General features: G+C 37.7%; 2 protein-coding genes across 3 annotated transcripts in view; one reads left to right on the top strand and one right to left on the bottom strand.

Moving 5' to 3' along the window:
• Positions 1–5,310, bottom strand: part of LOC121421751 (signal peptide, CUB and EGF-like domain-containing protein 1) — a 53,377-nt gene extending 48,067 nt beyond the window's left edge. For both annotated transcript variants that reach the window (XM_041616542.1, XM_041616543.1), the window contains exon 1: positions 4,823–5,310. In XM_041616542.1, the coding sequence (XP_041472476.1) occupies positions 4,823–4,910 (88 nt within the window). In that variant the 5' untranslated portion in view covers positions 4,911–5,310. The remainder of the gene's footprint in view (positions 1–4,822) is intronic.
• Positions 5,311–16,409: 11,099 nt separating this feature from the next.
• Positions 16,410–18,059, top strand: LOC121421963 (nucleoside diphosphate kinase A 2-like). The gene is made up of 2 exons (XM_041616764.1): positions 16,410–16,527; positions 17,251–18,059. Exons 1-2 carry the CDS (start codon positions 16,410–16,412, stop codon positions 17,799–17,801), a joined length of 669 nt encoding a protein of 222 aa, XP_041472698.1. The 3' UTR covers positions 17,802–18,059.

The raw sequence follows: 18,059 nt of genomic DNA, 5'->3' as shown, positions 1-18,059 counted from the left end.
ACGTGTAATTAAGTTCCTCATTTAGTCTTTTTGCTTCTCTTTATTCATTTGAAACATATTATCATGATTATAGACATTGTTAATACCATGAAGCTAAAATGTGGATGAGTTATAAAATAGTGCAAGGATGTGGACGTGTGAGAGGTGGTTGTGCACAGTGTGTTGAGAGTGTGTTCACAGTGGACGAGTGTGTGTGAGGTTGTGCGTGCCTTGTGTGAATGTGTGTGAGGTGTATACAAAAGCATAAACCTGACCAAACGTAAGGTGTGTACGTGTGGGTGTGTTGTGTAGGTGAGGGTGTGTCTGCCAGTGGTGAAGGTCTGTATGTGGCGGCACATTGATGTAGGGTGTGTGTGGTTGTGTGTGTGTGTGTGTATATACGTGGGGGTACCTGAGTGTGGGTTTGTAGCGAAACCGCGTACACGTGACCTGTTTGTGTGTGCGTGTGGGTGATAAGAAAAGCGTGAGGGTGTGTTTGTTTGAGGTGAAGGACTGTGTGCGTAGGGGCAAGATCCCAATATGTAGATACAGGGTGGGTGTGGGTGCTAATATATGTGCGTGGGATAGCGAGGGTTTACACCCAGGTTGATAAGGTACTTGTAAGTGTGTGGGGTTGCTTCGGTAATGTTGTAAAGCCATTTTATTATAATTTATATTTTATTATAAAAAAAAGCCATGCAACCATGCTCTACGATACAAATACTGTAAGGAAACTATTCCCTGTGCTCCTGTTTGGAATATTTGCAAATAGTTCAAGCCAAAGACATAAAAAAGGGATCTTCTGCTTTCTAGTAAGGCACTCGATGTACTGGAATTGAGAAGGGTAATAATAACATATTATGTAAGGCCCGCTAGACGATGAGTAATAGCTGAAGTGGCTACCCTGGGCAAATAATTATCTACAAACACAATATAAACTTTTAAATACGGTAGAAATATTCATTTCTGACAGGCGAGTTAGACTAAGATCGTCGATGTTTACTACAGACAGTCGTGAAACACATATGGCCAATGGTGTATATTAAACTAAGCATGTTAAGAAAATCCGAGGAAATGCCGGAGGATGGAGGCCACGTTCATATCGAATGTCGATTCCGTCAACGCCCCCCCCCCCCTCTCTCTCTCTCTCTCTCTTTCTCTTTTTCTTTAAACATACCTTTTAACCGTCCCTCTAAGAGTTCTGCCGATATTGAAATTGAAACTTGTCAACAGGAGTGTTTTTTTAATGACATACTTAGCGAAAATGCACACATTTTAACACAATTTTTCTACCGTTTCCTTTAAATTAAGAATTCATAGAGTTCATAGATTTTAAGAGTTTATATCAGTTTTTTTACATAATACCACAGACGTAGGGAAATTGGAATTTGCTGCTCATATCTTGTTCAAGTCAAATCAATGTTATTCAATGCATATAACCCAACTGCTTGAACAGCGAATTCAACAAACTACTTCTCAAAGTGTTGTTAATATTCCACTAAGCTCCTTAGGGGTTACTTGACAACAGCCAATATTGTCAACAGCTAATAGAAGTCGTGTTTTCGTTCCTTTTTTTAGGGATTCTTTAGGACACGGTCATGAATTTCCGACAACAAACAACAATCTTAAAAACAATCTTTTTGCTTCCCTGATTCACTGTAGGTTTCATAACTGACAAGTATAGCAAGGTTTTACCATCAGCCAGCTAATCAAATCGAATGATTTCAGTAGCTTAAAACTGTTATTGCAATTTTTTTCGATGTATGAAACGGGTCCCAGATCCTTACTATTGCAACGACTCTAGTCATGCTCTCAAGAATTCAAACATTTGATAACAATGTCCTGTCGAAATATCCAGAGTTGTGATAGATATTCAGCCGTCTTTTAAGGAAATGGTAGGCGAACAGATGTTGCAGTACCTTACATTACAGCAACAATTAATTTTAGCAACATTTTTATTAAAAATTATAAAATCATTAATTTACACGGTCACAGATTAAATCCTATAGAAAGCATAGAGATAAACCATTTTACCATGGGGCTGGTTTCGCCCTGGAATGTTCCAAATATGACATAAGTCAAAAATTTAGTTTGGGTACTGTATAGTGCGAGTCAGAAAAAAAAAACACTTTACACCTTTTTAATTACTCGTATGACCCATAAGCAGAGAAAAATGGCATATACATTGTCATGATTGTGTATTAATAATGTGAACTGTTCTTTAATCACTCCATGGACATATGTCATAAAGACTTACAATTAATATCACTTCCTTATTGCGATAGCTGCCATGGAAACCACGATTTTTTTTTGTTGGCTTCTATAATGATCCTTTTTACCAAGATAAAAATATTCATGAAAATGATTAAGTTGTATTTATGAAACAGGTCTTTGGTAATTCAAGTCAATGTAGGATTGACGAATAGTTTGAAGTATTTCTCATTATATATTGAAACACAAGTTAGTTTGCTTTCTTAGTGTGTTAACAACAACCCAGCGATGACGACCCAATTCTTGAATATTGTTATAATTGTAGGAGTCTCCTTTAATCTGGCGGGTGAATTCCATAATAAGGGAAGACAATTTTTCGTGGGGTAGGGTTACCCCCTAGGGGTAAAGAAATCCATACCGGTGATTATGATAATGGTGGCTGTGTTTGTATAACGGGTAGGACACGTCCAATGTCTCTTACATCGGGCATTTTCCTGGCACAGTTCTTTGGAAGAAGGGGTGTCAAGGTGGAAGAAGGAGGGGGACGGACAAGTCGTGACACAATTACCACGGCCAGACAGATACGATGGGGGCAGGCCCCAAAAAGCAAATGGGGGGACAAAAGAAAGGCACACGAAAGACGCACTAGCATGTTACCGGTATCAATGAGAAACAGAGTAGTACAATAATTGTTTGATGAATTTGTACATGAAAAACGATCTCCCCTGATTTGTCTTTGCTCTGCACAGAGTTGTCAACAACAGAATTATGTTCCTAGGTATTGCCTTCGTCATTAAGACGATATTGATCATATTAATATTATTGATATCGTTATTCTATATCATTGGATTATAATCGTCGTCTTTATTTTAATCATTCTTTTTAAAAAAATCCCGTATGATTAATGTATGACTGGTTTGGCCTATACTAAGTGTTTAATATGCTCAAGTAATTTATAGTATTCATCATTCAAACTGGTTTTAAACACTGAATGAACAGGTCTATTTCTTCGATATAATTCGATAATTCTAGAGTCACATTAAAGGTAACGACCACAAAGTGACAGGCTGCACGTCATTGCGAATAACGGACCAGATTTGCTCGGTGAGGAGCCGGTTCCAACAGTCTGACTGGGTCAATCAGGAAGCAAATAAATACAAGGTATCCCCATTACATACTTTCATTCTATAAATTTTGTAACTTATGATGGTTGATAGATATGATGGAGGGCTTCCTATATTCAGAGCTTATAGTTTCCCCGCTTTATGTGATGTTTTATGGTCCCAATGATGAAATTTTGCAGACATTCATACTGACGTTGATTGTATTTTCAAGGTATACACAGATAAGTCACAGCCTTCAACGAACTTGGATACCAGCCATAATTCCTCGCATCTTCGAGTTTCGACAAAAACAAGTGCATTTAGTGTTCGGAGTGATATGTTTGAAACTCTCTATCAAGTCTACGTCATTCATATCGTATTCCAATTTTTCTATTCATGGCCCCCCCCCCATCCAAATTCTATCAAACGCACTCACAATCTCTCTCACACGCGTTAGACACTTTTCTTCTCCTTTAGGCTGTATTAACTTTTTTTCAACACACCCTCTCTGGATCTATCCCACACACCCACTCACACCCACCTGAACACACGCAATCTTCATCCAGATACAAATATCTACATACTTATTATCATAATCTATATCCATTATGTTGCTCCTTTTCTTCTTTATTTGTTTCAGAAAATGAATGAAATGTACTATTTCTTTTTCCTAATTTAACTTGCTCGATTTATATAACTAAAAGACGTTTTTGTTGTAAAAAAAACTGTCATTCTAATGTCGTCATAACGTCATATATTTTTAATCATTTACTTTGTATTCAGTAAAAAACGATTTGGTAACTGCTTGTTTTGTGATTTGTAGAAATAAACACTCTGTAGCTATAAGCCTATGTTTGAATGATACAGGTTTTTAGGTGGATTTCAATTCAGTTAAACTATTCTTATTTTCAGTATATTTTTAATGACCTACACTAAAATGCAAGACAAGCAAATTAACTTTTGAAAATAATTCAGACTGGAATATGCACATACATTTACAAGGGATTGTGATAGCCACATTCGGGGAAGTGTGATTGCTGTCTGTTATATTTATTTTACCAAATAATTTCAACATTTTTAGACTGCTTCTTAATCACAGACGGGTTGCAACGAGCCATCAACTAATCCTTAAATATCCAATAAGTTTATTGTTGATTGATCAACAATTACTCTTTACTCAAGTACTTTCATTACACATATGTAGCATATCTTTAAAAGTGCTTTGGTAGAATGGTCATTTTTACATGGCAAAACTTGCTCTAAATTAAGAAGTGCGACAATACACAGGTAATTAACATGGATTCAATTATCAATGTTTAAAGCCAATACTATTCATGGAATTTTAATCAGTTATGGTAAGTACTGTTTCTAAACACAGGCTTCGTGATAGACTTTAAGAATACCGGGCTCCTGTAAAACAAAGGTAAGCGATAGATTTTCTCGATGGTCAATCAATCGTAAATATATTCTTCTACAATGATTGCTAAGCTTCGTGTGTCGGGGCCCAGATGAATGAAATTGTGACTTACCAGTGCTGGCGACGGGTTCCTGTGCACAGGTGACTAGGAGGAATGAAGCTAACAAATAAAAGCAAAGTAGTAAATAAACAGAGCTCATCGTGAAGCGGCCAGATCGGTTTACAGTGTCAACAAGAAAGAGGTTTGTTGATGTTATGGTGGCGCGGAGAGATCCGATGGAGGTTACAAACTTCTTGCTTTGTCCCAACTGATGGAGATGGTGTTTTGGGGATGACCACTGTCGTTAAATTGATAAACCAGGGAACCGAGACTGCCTGGTTTAATCGCACTTGGGTAGATGGTTGAATTTAGAGTTTATTTTCAGCAAAACTCTTCTTTGGAGTTTTATACTTCTTTCGAGAAAGATGGAAATAAATGTTGGTGGAGGGGTCAAGTACTTATACTAGCGGGCAGTCCAGATGATGAGGTGTGTGTTGTGATGATTCTTTGACGAGCTAGCAACCTGCATCTGCCTGTTTCGAAGAGGTGGAGTCGGAGTCGTGGCGTATGGAGACACCACGTGGCTATTTATCGGCTTCAAATTCTTTGCTTGTGCTGCAGCTTAAGAAGGATCTTTAAGAATAAGATGCGATCCGTGCCACTCTGCTCTCCCGCAACTTCAGGGCCAACCTCGGACGGAGTACTGCTGCACGTATGGTATCTTCACACACACCATGCCTGGCTGGTGAGATAGGATAACACAAGAGGTGAATAACCAGCTTTCGGGACGACAATCTTTCCCTCCTCTTACTCTCGTTTTACGAGAGAAAAAAAAGATCGAAACGGGGGCTCGCCTCTTCATCAGACAACCTCTCCCATCGTCATCCCATTTCGTTTCGTCCACCACCCCGTACCGTCCCCTCTGTCTCTGCTCACGCCGAAAGAGAGAGAGAGTGAGAGAGAAGAAAGATTGAGAGCACTACTTTGAACTTAAGACGTCCAAGTGGTATACTTGTTCAATGTGTAAATGGACGCCAGACGCGTGCATCTAATTTTGCGTAGCCCCTGGAAGCTAGAAGGTCGTTTCAATTGAAAATAAGAGTGCGGGAAAAGACGGCGGCAGCTTTTTGTCTTACTTCAGGTTGATAATCAGGGCAAAACTGGAGGTACTTTGTAGCAACTCATTTTCGTCTTATTCTGTAAGTAAATTAAGAAGGCGTAGCCGATTTAAAGATAGATGTTTCCGCAAGACTCTAGTCCCGATGTGGTTTTTATTTTGTGATGACTAAATAGTTGGTGCTCCAATTCTCTAGACTCCTTTAAGACATAAACCCAAATAATTCCAGAATGCCAGGTCGGAGGGGTGTTGTGTAAACCAAGTATTCATCCACAAAGCTTTTACCCGTCTCCTGTGACTGTTTTCATTGATGTCTGGAGAGGTATTTTAAAACCAGACTCGAAGACAAAGATGATGTTGGTGTTAAGATACCATCACGAGTTTTCGATGGGAGTCGGGGTGAAATAAGAGAACCTGTCTGACATGGAACCAATATGAGCTCACCACCACTCTCTCTCCACTCCCGTATCATTTAACCCTATCGCCTTAATCAACAAAACCAAACAGGAGTCGACGTCTTCGAGTAAGGATCAGAGCACTTCACATCATCACTTCACGCTAGTTGTTTTGGCATGTTTAACATACTCCATTCACCAGAAACTGTTCGCTTATTATCACCTCGGCATGGTGAAAGGAGGCAAATATTGTCCGGCTTCCTTATTTCTCCTTTATTATTGGAAAGTAACAATCTGCTTTCAATGGAACAGATCGAAACGATTTAAGGGTTGAATGCACTGTTAATACTATTAGGGGTATTGGATCCTTACTGGGTTAAATGAAGATGGGAGAAGGGGGACAATAGTGCGCCCCCATTGTATCAGCAGTTGCCTATAGATGGCTAGACGAAAGAACAGGATTACATGAAGCAGAAAACGGAGGATTTCCGACAAATAATGACACTCTATCTGATCACAAAACTAATTTGATTGGTAAAAGAAACATTGGTATCTGGACAGAAGGGTAATTTGGCTAGTAAATGATATTTCATGAAAGATATACCACAGATAGTCATCATCCGCAAGTATCAAATTAGTAGGATAGAGTTGTAAGATCATGTAAGAACTACACCAACTCTCAGTAGACTATAATCATTCTGAACTGATACCCTTCTTAAAATCCTCGAGGAGAATGGGAAATCGATGTGAAGAGCTGTACCGGTATTTTCTTCCCTAATATTCCAATATTATTTTTGACCTCCACCGTAATGATTATTATGAAGGACATTTCATTTTCCTTATAAATTAAAAATGAAAAAAAAAAATCCGTGTCTCCGCCCAGTCATATGTTTGTGAAAGATGAGAAAACGTTAACAATTACACAACTCCGTTGAAACCTTTGAAGGAGCTGCGACAAAAGAGAGACGGTTCTTTAGTAATCGATTCGGCCTAACTCAATTCAAGCACGAAATGACAGCTTTTTCAAAACAAGATTACCCTTTAAAGGCTACAGCTTACATGTATTGTCTTCTTTAAGCGCAATTACCTTTCTTGGGAAAGGTAATTCCATCCCTTGGGAACTTATAGGGTAATTTAACTAGCTCTTTAACGATCATTTGGACTAAATGTTGGTGTAATACGCCTCATCGCTGATCACCATGTCAAAAAATGAGTGAAAATAAAATGAAGTAGAGTGGGAGGAAACGACTCTTTGAACCATCTATTAGGATATTCTCAATCTAATCCTTTAGAAATATTCAATGCCGAATGGCGTGATTATAGAAAGTATATTAAAGGTATTGTTTAACTTTGTGAGCAGCTGATTTAAAAAATTCTCAAACGAAGATGAAACATGTGTACAAGTGCATGTATTAGAACTAATAAACCCTGAAAACAATCATTATTACTACAAGACAAACCCCGATTTTGTAAATAGGTGTCTTATAGATGCCTAAATAGTACACATAAGTGTATGGATGAAATTAAGATGGTGTTTTCGGTCACTTTATATTTCAATTTTTGAAGCACTAAATAATTATTTTCGAACGCAATTTCTTCTGGGCTTCATTTTTGTAACATATCACAGACACAGGTGACAAGTGTGACCTTCTAGCTCAGATTTTTTAAAAGTCAAACCAATGTTAACCAATCACTTTAACCTGAAATAACTTTTTTGAAATCGTTTATATATAGATAAACAAATAATTAAAAAAAATGATCAGGATCGTGCTGCACACAACCTGAGTAAGGTAAATAGGTACCTGACAAAAATTTGGAAACGCTAGACGGTAGTCATTTATACCAGAACTGAATTTAACTAAATTTTAGAATGTCAAAATAACATAAAAATCATTAGTTTTGTGAAAAATTTACAGGTATTGCTTCAATTCTTGATTGCGGTCTGGAACACCAATTTTGACAATACAGCAAAAATATTTCCTGCCCCTGCAAGCACAAAAGACAGACAGTAAAATGAACTTTTTTATATTTTTTATACAATCTGTTGAAACTCTGTCATATCCGATAATACAAGGAATCCCTTAAAAAAATTAACATCGGTCATCAAAGTCGTTGACCTTAATTAGATTAGTGCCAGACAGAATATTATTCGTCAATTCATTGATTATTTTAAAAAGATGAATATTGCCCTTTCGCAACCCCCTCTTCTTTATACGATTGTCTTTTAAATGAGTCAGGACGAAAATAACACGTGGGTGTTATGTGGAGTATAATTTACAGACAGGCTGGGTTATTTTTAATCATACGACTGACAATAGTTAAGGGAGAAGAGACCCCGACGTGGCTTAAAGGGTGCCCCTATGAATATGGAATGACCCGTGAGGGTTGGTTCAAGTGGTTCGGGGAAAACGCGAACGCAACTTGAACTTAAGTCTTAAAGGGACAGTTTAACTTCATTCAGAATCTTTTTTTTTGCAGTTATTGACGTTATCATATTATAATTGCAAATCTGCAGGTTAGATAGGAATAATCTGAGATTTTAAGCTAATGGATAGCTTAACTGCCGCGATAAGGTGCTACGACCGATTGGTCTAAGGCGCCTTAGACACGTGAAGTCCTGGGTTCGATTCCTGGTCAATCGACAATCGACAATGGTTTGTTATCCTACAATCAAATAAATAAAAAGTGATATGCGAGTTTTTTTTAATAACTTAAAAGAAAAGGGTGACTGATTACGCCCCCATACACATTGACTCTTGAATCAACACTGTAAGTTAGGGATGGAAAATAATAAGCCTTTAAATATTGCGGAGCATAATTAATGATGCTTGAAACATTATTGCCTGCTAAATCATTTGGTTCTTAAAAACTGTAAAGGAAATATACGTATTCGATCATTACTTTTACCGATTAATAGAGATTAAAATTTATCTATTTATCTATACTTTATTATCATTAGTAGTATTGGCATTATCATTGTTTTCATTAGATATTGCTATTATTTACATTATATTTTCAATATCTATAGCAGCCGTATTTTCTTTCGTAAGAAATAAAACATATATATTTTGTATATATACATACAGAAAATATATTGCAGGAATTTCTTTATTTCCGTGTATGATATTGATGTTAATCGTCGTTCTGCCACTTTTTTTAGAAATGCTATTACCTATTTAAATATATTCTGATAAATAGATAAATAAAATATATATTAGTAAAAAAAATCGCAAAGGTAACTTCACATCTACATTTAAAATGTCCTAATCGTCACGATGCTTCAATAAATAATATATAACAAAGTATAATCAACCATGAAAAGGGTAATAAATGCAATTTACATAATTTTACAACAAATGACAGACAGTGAGGGCGATATCCCTAAGATACGTCACAAAACCTAATTTCAATAATTCATAACTTTATCATAATCTTTTTTTTTAATTTATGTTCGTCAAATCTCATTAGACAATAATATAGGTTTGAATATGAGTGGATATGAAACGAATTGTACCTTAAGTTGACACCCCCCCCCCCCCCCCGTCGTAAACTGAGCTATTCATAGCCTTTATATCTATACTAAGTAACTTAAAAATCGGGGTGAACTCCTTCTCAGATAATCTATTGCCCTGAATCTGATTGGCCTACTGACGGATTGGTCTTTTGCTGTTTGGTATATGTACTGCACTTGGTCTAACAGCCACTCAGTCTAATATTCATTTGGTCTAATTTCTGCTTCGTCTACTTCACAGGCCCGTATTCTGAAGTCAGGTTTAACATCTCCCATGGTCTAACTCTGTGCTAAAATTATGGGGAGCCAAAAACTCAAAAACTCTGTTACATTGTATATTTCTTACTATTTTGTTTCCCTTCGCTTTCATAGTGAAGAGAAAAATTCAGATATAATTCTGTGACAGTTAATTAAAATTACTTCATTGTCATAATAGTTAATAAACTGAACGTGTACTAATACAGTTTTGTGTTATCGGCTCTCCATCGTTAAACTACAACTTTAAACCAGGGTTTCATTAAACCCGATTTCACAATACGGGCCATATATAGTCTTTAATTTAACTGTCAAATGAAAATTTGTTTCATAATCAAATCGTGTAACCATATAGCCTAATATGTGGGGTTAGACCAAATGGGTATTAAATGAAATTGGGCCGGAAGGATAAAACTGGAAATGAAAGTAAATAGTACTTGAGCTAAATGGTAATTAGACCAAACGGTTGGTGGACGAAAAGGGATGAGACCAAACAGACATTATACGAGGCGAGTGTAGACCAAGTGGCACTTTGCCGTTGAGAGGACCGACTCAAGGTTACGGTACGTGTGTATTATACGTGTGATGTGTCACGTCTTGTAATCACAGACTGGTATCACGTGACATCTCATGTGTCGACACTAATTTACCCGCGCTATTAGTCCGCCCCGAGATATGACGTAATGCACCGAAACATAATTCGCCGACAGTGATTGCGCCACTTAAAAAGGGGAAAAAAGGTTATGTTAAAGGGCACATTTTCTGTTGAGTACTGAAATTTGACCGACAAACATGAACAGGTGAGTCATTTAATACTTTGAATTATGATAATTCTTTGTGACAGTAATTTTTTTCGAAAAAAAAATTTGTACTTTCCGTTTCAAACTGGAAAAATCTGGTATGGCATGTTTTTTTATTATTATTGAGGGCCACAAGACCACTACTTATACGTTAATGGGTTATCATGACAAAAGATCAGAAATAAATGAAAACAGAAATAAATATATAATAATAATAATAAACACAGCATTTATTATGCGCCATCTATCTAGTGAACTATTTTTATATAATTTTTTTTTATAAATAAAAATAGATAAAAAATAATAGATAAAAATAAATAAATAAAATGTACATAGCAATCATACGAATACCATCTTGCAAAGGTAAATCAAAGAATATTCACATGAAAACTAAAGAACCCGAATTTACCGGTAAACAATGGTAAACGGTAAAAATCAACAATTTAGATAACTTTTCTTTTTAGGCATAGAGCATCCTGGAAAGTACTGCAAAGAACAGTGCCACGCTTTATGTATTCATATAGAGCGCAATGAAAAGATGTGATTGCCACTTCTAAAGTAAGATGACATCATACCTCCACAGTTTGTGTGTTCACATACTGGTCTGTGAGAAGATGTGATCGATTCACACTGACAAAATGCTCAAATCTAATAGTGTGGACGTGATTTCAAAGTGTTTCACGTTATGTATACACTGTCGGGACACACTTCGGGATAGTGCTTCACACCAAGGGCGCCGAAAGCGGGGGGGGGGGCAGGGGGGGCACTTGCCCCCCCAAATAAAATTTTTGGGGGGCAAAACGAGATTTTGCCCCCCAATGTGCCCCCCTGAACGTAGAAAAATGATAAATTATTTAAGGACAAAAGCAAACGAAGGCACTTTTCTGCCTGAAAATTGTCATTTCCATTGTCAAAAATGAAAAAATTTTGCCCCTGACGGGGCAAATACATTATCATAGTAAGCCTCGCGTCTTTCGACGAACAGTTCCTCTGTGAAACATACCTTTGATAAGCCCCTTTTCCATCTTATTACAGTGTGATAACGTTTAACCTTTTAATGAATACATTTCAGACTAAAAGCGAATGGCAATTAAATTGATAGTGGTCCACCAATGATTAGGTTTATAACTCTATGATGCTGGCTGTGTCGTCTAACAAACGCGCGGTCGCCCAGAAACGCTCAGACCGGACCCGATATCACTAACGCGCGTGAACACTAGTTACTCGAGCAACATAATAATCTATGTCATAGCTGTCAAGTCCAGAAACCATAACATCTCGAGAAACTTGTTTCAATTATTTCATTTTCAACTAAATATAAATTGAGTTAATACAATGCTAACAAGTCAGTGCCCTAAAGAAAATACCAAGGTCATTTCAACTCAATATAGACATGTTATCAGAAAATTACACGCAGAATAATCATGTGTAGAGGATTATAATTTATAGTTTGTGAAAATGGTGAATCCCACTCGAAAGCAACTTGAGATAATAATGTTTAGACATGAAAAAAAATGAAATCATCTGTGAAAGTGTCTTCTTGACCGGACTCATATTATCCGAGATATGAATAAAAATGTAAATAAAGAATATAAAAGAAAAAAATGAGCGTTACAGTACTGCTCTACTATAAAAAAATATCTTAAGATATTTTCACAGCCCCGTATTTCCTCTATTCCTTTTCATTGGCATGACTGTAAGGCGTTTTGTCTGATACTATTTCAGCTCATATGATATAGCACTTATGTATTTTAGATTCCAAAACTTTTTTCCATTACCTGTTACTAATCAGATCGAGATGGCAGGTATGTTCTCTGGTTCATCCCAGCTTTTGTTATTCATGGACGTTTGCGAAAATTAAAAAAAAAACCATCCCGGGAGTGGGTGGGGCTGCAAGACCTAAATTTCCGAAGAAACTTAAGAGCGAGGGGGTTTGTGATGGGGGAGCTTAAAAATTTTCTAAAATAAAATTGAAGGATTTCGTGTACACTTTTGGTGAATTTTGCCCTCTCGATCGGCGGCCCCCGGCTGCGTACGGACATGTTTGTCATCTTAAAGTCTTTAAAAGGCCTATATTACATTGGTTTGAAACAATTTCGTTTGCAATAAGGCTCGTAATTTGCTGGAACTGCGACCCTGATCATGAAGAAACACCAGTCTGGGTCAGAAGGGATGAAACAGAAGGAGCAAAATGAACTCCAAGACTGTTTAATTCTCAATAAATTTATTTTTGAATGCTCTTAGAAACGCAACTTTTATACTCCATTTTTACATAAAGCCCTTACCGTGGGGGGGGTCCCACAGCCTCTCCCGCTCGATCGCTTCGGTATCTCACACTGTCAAAAATATTGTGCCCCCTTCGGGATTTTGCCCCCCCAAAACTGAAAGTGTTCCGGCGCGCCTGCTTCACACTATACTGCGGGGTCCCCTTTTGGGAAAGTGTTTCACGGTATGTATACACTGTCGGGACACACTTCGGGATAGTCGTTCACACTACAGTGCGTATCAAAAAAAAAAGTTTACACTTTGAAAAAGCCCTGGGAATTCAAAAATGTACAACATGTGGCTATTTTTTCACATATAATCTTGGGTTTGGGTCTCATCCATCAAATGAGAGTAAAAGTTTTGAAAGAATGTTACGCTTCAGTGAGCACTCTCCATTTTTGTTAAGCTCGCAGAAATCTGTGTGCGCAGAAATGCTCGTTTTTACGCTGTGTCAAGGGGAAAGGGCGAAATTAAACTTACCCTGCGGACATTTCTCTCACACTTTTTGGTCAATTAAAATAAAACGGATACATTCAAGCATTTTGTTACAATTTTGAAACCTAAATTGAAATTTCAACACTTAGTAAGCACAACCTTTACCCTTTTTGTGCCAGCTGGATGTGAGGACATAACTAAATCTGAACAAAGGTTTATTTCAGACATATCCACAATATTTTCACTAACTTTTTATCATTTAAAGTGGGTTTACATTTCATTTTTCATTAATATTTGTTTCTCCTCACTTTTCCCAATCTTTACAATGGTTAACAAATTGAAAGTGAAGCCTATGCCATTTCATTTAAATCACAGCTCAGTGTAAAGCAAATATCGTCACGATGGCTTCAGTGTGTGGGGGAGTGGGGTGGGGCGCAATGCACTCTTCGAAGTGTTTTGGGCGAGGTAACAAGTTGAAAAGGTATAAGATGTCTTCCGATCAAGTTTACAAGCTAAATCCCACATGTTCTTCATGATTAAGGTCTACTTTTATTCGCATAACTATTTCAAAGTTCCGCGCAAATCATTTTTCACTAACTTTTCAAAAGTAAGTGGTGCCCACTCAAGCGGAAGTATTTTTCGACAGTTATATCGTCATTTGCTTAAATGGATTTGTACCAATGTAGAAATGTGGAAAAATGATCAGGATATTACAAATGTAAAATTTTACAGGATTTTTTCCAAGTGTAAACTTTTTTTTGATACGCACTGTATACTGCGGGTGCACTGACCCATTTGGGACAGTTTTTCACACTGCGTGGACAGCCTTTGGGAAAGTGTTTTTACACTATGTTTACACTGCAGGGACATCCTTTGGCCCCGTGGTTCACACTATGTATACACTGCGGGGACAAACTTTGGGACAGTAGTTTACACTGTGTGCACACTGCGGGGAAACCCTTTGGGACAGTAATTGTTCACACTACGTATCCACTGGAGGACACCCTTTGGGAAGGTGGTTCACACTTTGATACAGTTTGGGGACACAATTTTGGACGGTGGTTCACGCTATATATGAAGTATCTCTCTCTCTCTCACGAGCTTTCTCTTCTCTCTCTTCATTCTATGCAGAACAAGAAAATGAAAGGCCACTGATAGGCAATACACAAAACTTAAGACTTGTACTGTTTTGGATTTGTTTCTTTGTTTATGTGTGTGTGTGTGTGAATGTGTATAGTGTGTGCTTTTATTTTTATCTTTTTAAGACTGGAATAACACTGTTCTGTGAGAATTATGCTCTCCCCGGGCTCCGCAACACAAAGCTTGCGAGAAATAGCAAATATGAAAGAACACAATGGCCCGTATTCTGAAGTCAGGTTTAACTTAAACTCAGGTTTAAAGTTGTAGTTTAAGTATGGGAAGCCAAAAGTATCAGAGTTTTTAATAAGTTGTATGTTTCTTGTGTTTAATGTGCTCTTTCCTGATTCATTGCTGGTTAAGACAATCATCTATTTATACTTCCTAGACAATCATGGGGATTTGAGATCCAAGTGAGCTGAAGTACGATATATCTACTGTTAGTGATCATGTAACAAGTGGCTATCCATACTTAAACCACAACTTTAAACATGTTAAACCTGAGTTTAAACGTGCTTTCAGAATATGGGCCTATTTGTTTAGTGTTTCGAATTAAATATGCGTGAAACGTTGATATTGACTGATCAGTCCATTCAGCGATTGACCGCTAATCTTTTTGTTACGGAGCGCAGGAGCCACAAAAGATAATTATTCTGTTATTTCCAATGACGGATGTCACCATGCGTAGCAAAAAAAATGGATTGGGAGATCAAACAAATGGCCGTATGCTAAATGGAAAACGACAGATCCACGGATCGTAATGATGAAGCTAAAATCTACCAGCTCTTTTCGAGATTTGGTTTCTCATGTTTTTCTTGTGGTTTTCGATTTTTCAATCAAAATAAACTGCACTAATATAAATCGGCAATGTCGGCTTTCCGATCAAGCATATAGCTACGGCCACACCAACGAATCCGACTCCAAAACGAACAATGGTATGCCATTGGAAACAACCTAATTGATTTAGTAGGTTTAGAGATGACTTGGGCAGTGTGGCTGTGGCATAGAGAATAGCATGGTGCTTATTACAATCCACGTGTAATGCACTACAATTTTTTATCAAATGAGCATATGTCACTTTCTGTTTTTGTTTGTGGTAACTCCCGTTGGAACTCGGCAGTACAGCACTTTGCTGGTAAACGCCAAGCTGGTATATAACCAATTACCTATGAAACATTTTACGTCTAGATTAATCAGTCATAGTGGTTGACGTTATAGACGACAGATATCACTCTCGGGCCTTTTTATCAAAGTGGAAACAATGGCAGAGTGGGGATTCGAACTCACAACCTTGCGATTATGAGTCCAATGCTCTAACCACTGGACCACACGACCCTTAACTTGGGCAGCATCGTGACCATTTGTGCAGACCAACGTGATTAAAAGAGGGTTGTTGAATATCGACCAGGACTGTGACAAGTGTTGGCATCCAAAGCGAATTTAGAAGATCTCATCAAACGTCACATTCTTTGATCGCATCCGTTCGATGGTAAGACTTCTGTTGCACAAGTCTGCCCTATCGTAATAATAGACAATATGATTTACAATGAATAGGGATAAATAAAATTTTCCATGTTTACAGCAGTCAAATTGCTTGTTTCAATTTTACTTTATTTCTTTCCCTTTGTATGAGGTGATAACGTGCGAATGACATGCTAATGATCCTCACTGATGATAGGTAGGCCTCTACATTGCGAGTGCTAATAACTATGAAAGTGGTCTTTCTTCCCTCTAGATATACCAAATGGATTTACATACTCTCTATCGCTTGGTCACTTTCCTCTTCCTGAACGAAATGATCTTGATGGGCGCCGGGGCACCAGAACCATATGCGGGCGAAGACAAGGATCGTGAATGGACTGGTAAGCAAAGGCTTTTGGTATTACTCACAGAATCATAATGTAACAAAGTGCAATCGTCACCCAAAACACACTTGGGCTTTTGGAGGTGTCACACCCTATTGTGCGATATTGAAAACACGGTCTTCAAATATAATTTTCAAGCTAAGTTATTGAATTTCCAAGATTACTCAACATGCACGGAGAGACTTAGAAGTGGATACCTTATCACCCGAGTATAGGAAATTGATTCCCTGAATGCTCCAACGCCGGAACAGAGCAGTTTGTTAAAGCCATGGTAATAGCATGTGGTGCTTGGAATCATGTGCATCGGAAGCAATACAAATATTGTCAGGAAATTAAATGCTGACTATCATTACTTTTTACATTATCAGTGAAGACAGAAGAGACTATATCAAGCAGCAAATTTCATGTCGTTTGTATCGATTTAAAAGAGAGAGTCCTGGCAAGTTTAAGTTGTTGTTTTGTTTGTTAATGGATGATTTGTATACTTATTTTATGGTGTTCATGAACTATGTTGATTTTAAATGGTCAAATAAATGAAATATAGTCAGTGTCCGCGTTTTGCCATCTGTAAACGCAGGGACCCGTTTCATAAAAACAAGAACGTGGGATTACCATGATTATGGCACTATCTCTATTCTTATAAGAAAGAAACCTAGATTTTGGTTGACTGATGGGCCATGTTAGCATGGCTCTTATCACTGTTGAGATTACCATAATCATATATCTGTATAAAATCAATCTCAAGGTCTTCCTTCTATGTTCCAGCATTGTTCAACAGGACAGCTAGTCTGAAGAAGGTTGAGAGAACTTTCATCATGGTCAAACCGGATGGGGTTCAAAGAGGACTCGTCGGCGACATCATCCACCGCTTCGAAAAGCGTGGCTTCAAGATGGTTGCTGGGAAGATGATGATGGCCACTGACGATATCATCAGGACTCACTATGCTCGGTTTCAATCCCGTTCATTTTTCGCTGGAACCCTGAAATTCTTTGCCACTTACCCCGTCTTTGTCATGGTCTGGGAAGCACAGGATGCAGTGAGGCAGGTACGTCTGATGCTTGGAGACTCCCACCCGGATAATTTTGTACCCGGGACGATCCGCGGAGACTATTCTCTCGATCTCGGTCGAGATGTCTGCCACGCTTCTGACAGCGTGGAGGCGGCCAACTCTGAGATTAGCCTTTGGTTCAGACCAGAGGAAGTTCTAAACTACACGCTCTGCACCGAGCCTATCATGTATGAATTCTATGATGACTTATTCCATTCATGATTGAGGCATAATTCAATTTCCTTGCGTATTGCAATAAATCGACAACGAATGGAATTACATTGTTCTTTGAAAGTTGAGTAAACGGACTCCTTCTGGAAATTACAGAATCTTCTTGGATATTTGCTAAATTAACACTTCTTCCTGGGTTATTGTAATTAAAAGTTTGGTAATTCGGCTTGATATTGTATGGCATACATAAGTTTCAATATGTAAAAATGTTGGAAGTTTACCATTCTTAAAGAAATCTATATTTTGACA

The sequence above is a fragment of the Lytechinus variegatus genome, chromosome 9 (assembly GCF_018143015.1).
Source record: "Lytechinus variegatus isolate NC3 chromosome 9, Lvar_3.0, whole genome shotgun sequence".
NCBI lineage: Eukaryota > Metazoa > Echinodermata > Echinoidea > Temnopleuroida > Toxopneustidae > Lytechinus > Lytechinus variegatus.
The sequence above is the reverse complement of the archived record's forward strand: the minus strand, read 5'-3'. Positions and strand labels throughout refer to the sequence as shown.

Excerpts from the sequence above, each read along its gene's own strand:
- LOC121421963 (XM_041616764.1), top strand. The coding sequence starts at position 16,410 with ATGGATTTACATACTCTCTATCGCTTGGTCACTTTCCTCTTCCTGAAC. Across the intron at positions 16,528-17,250 it reads CAAGGATCGTGAATGGACTG|ATATCTGTATAAAATCAATC; the intron begins GTAAGCAAAGGC and ends TACCATAATCAT.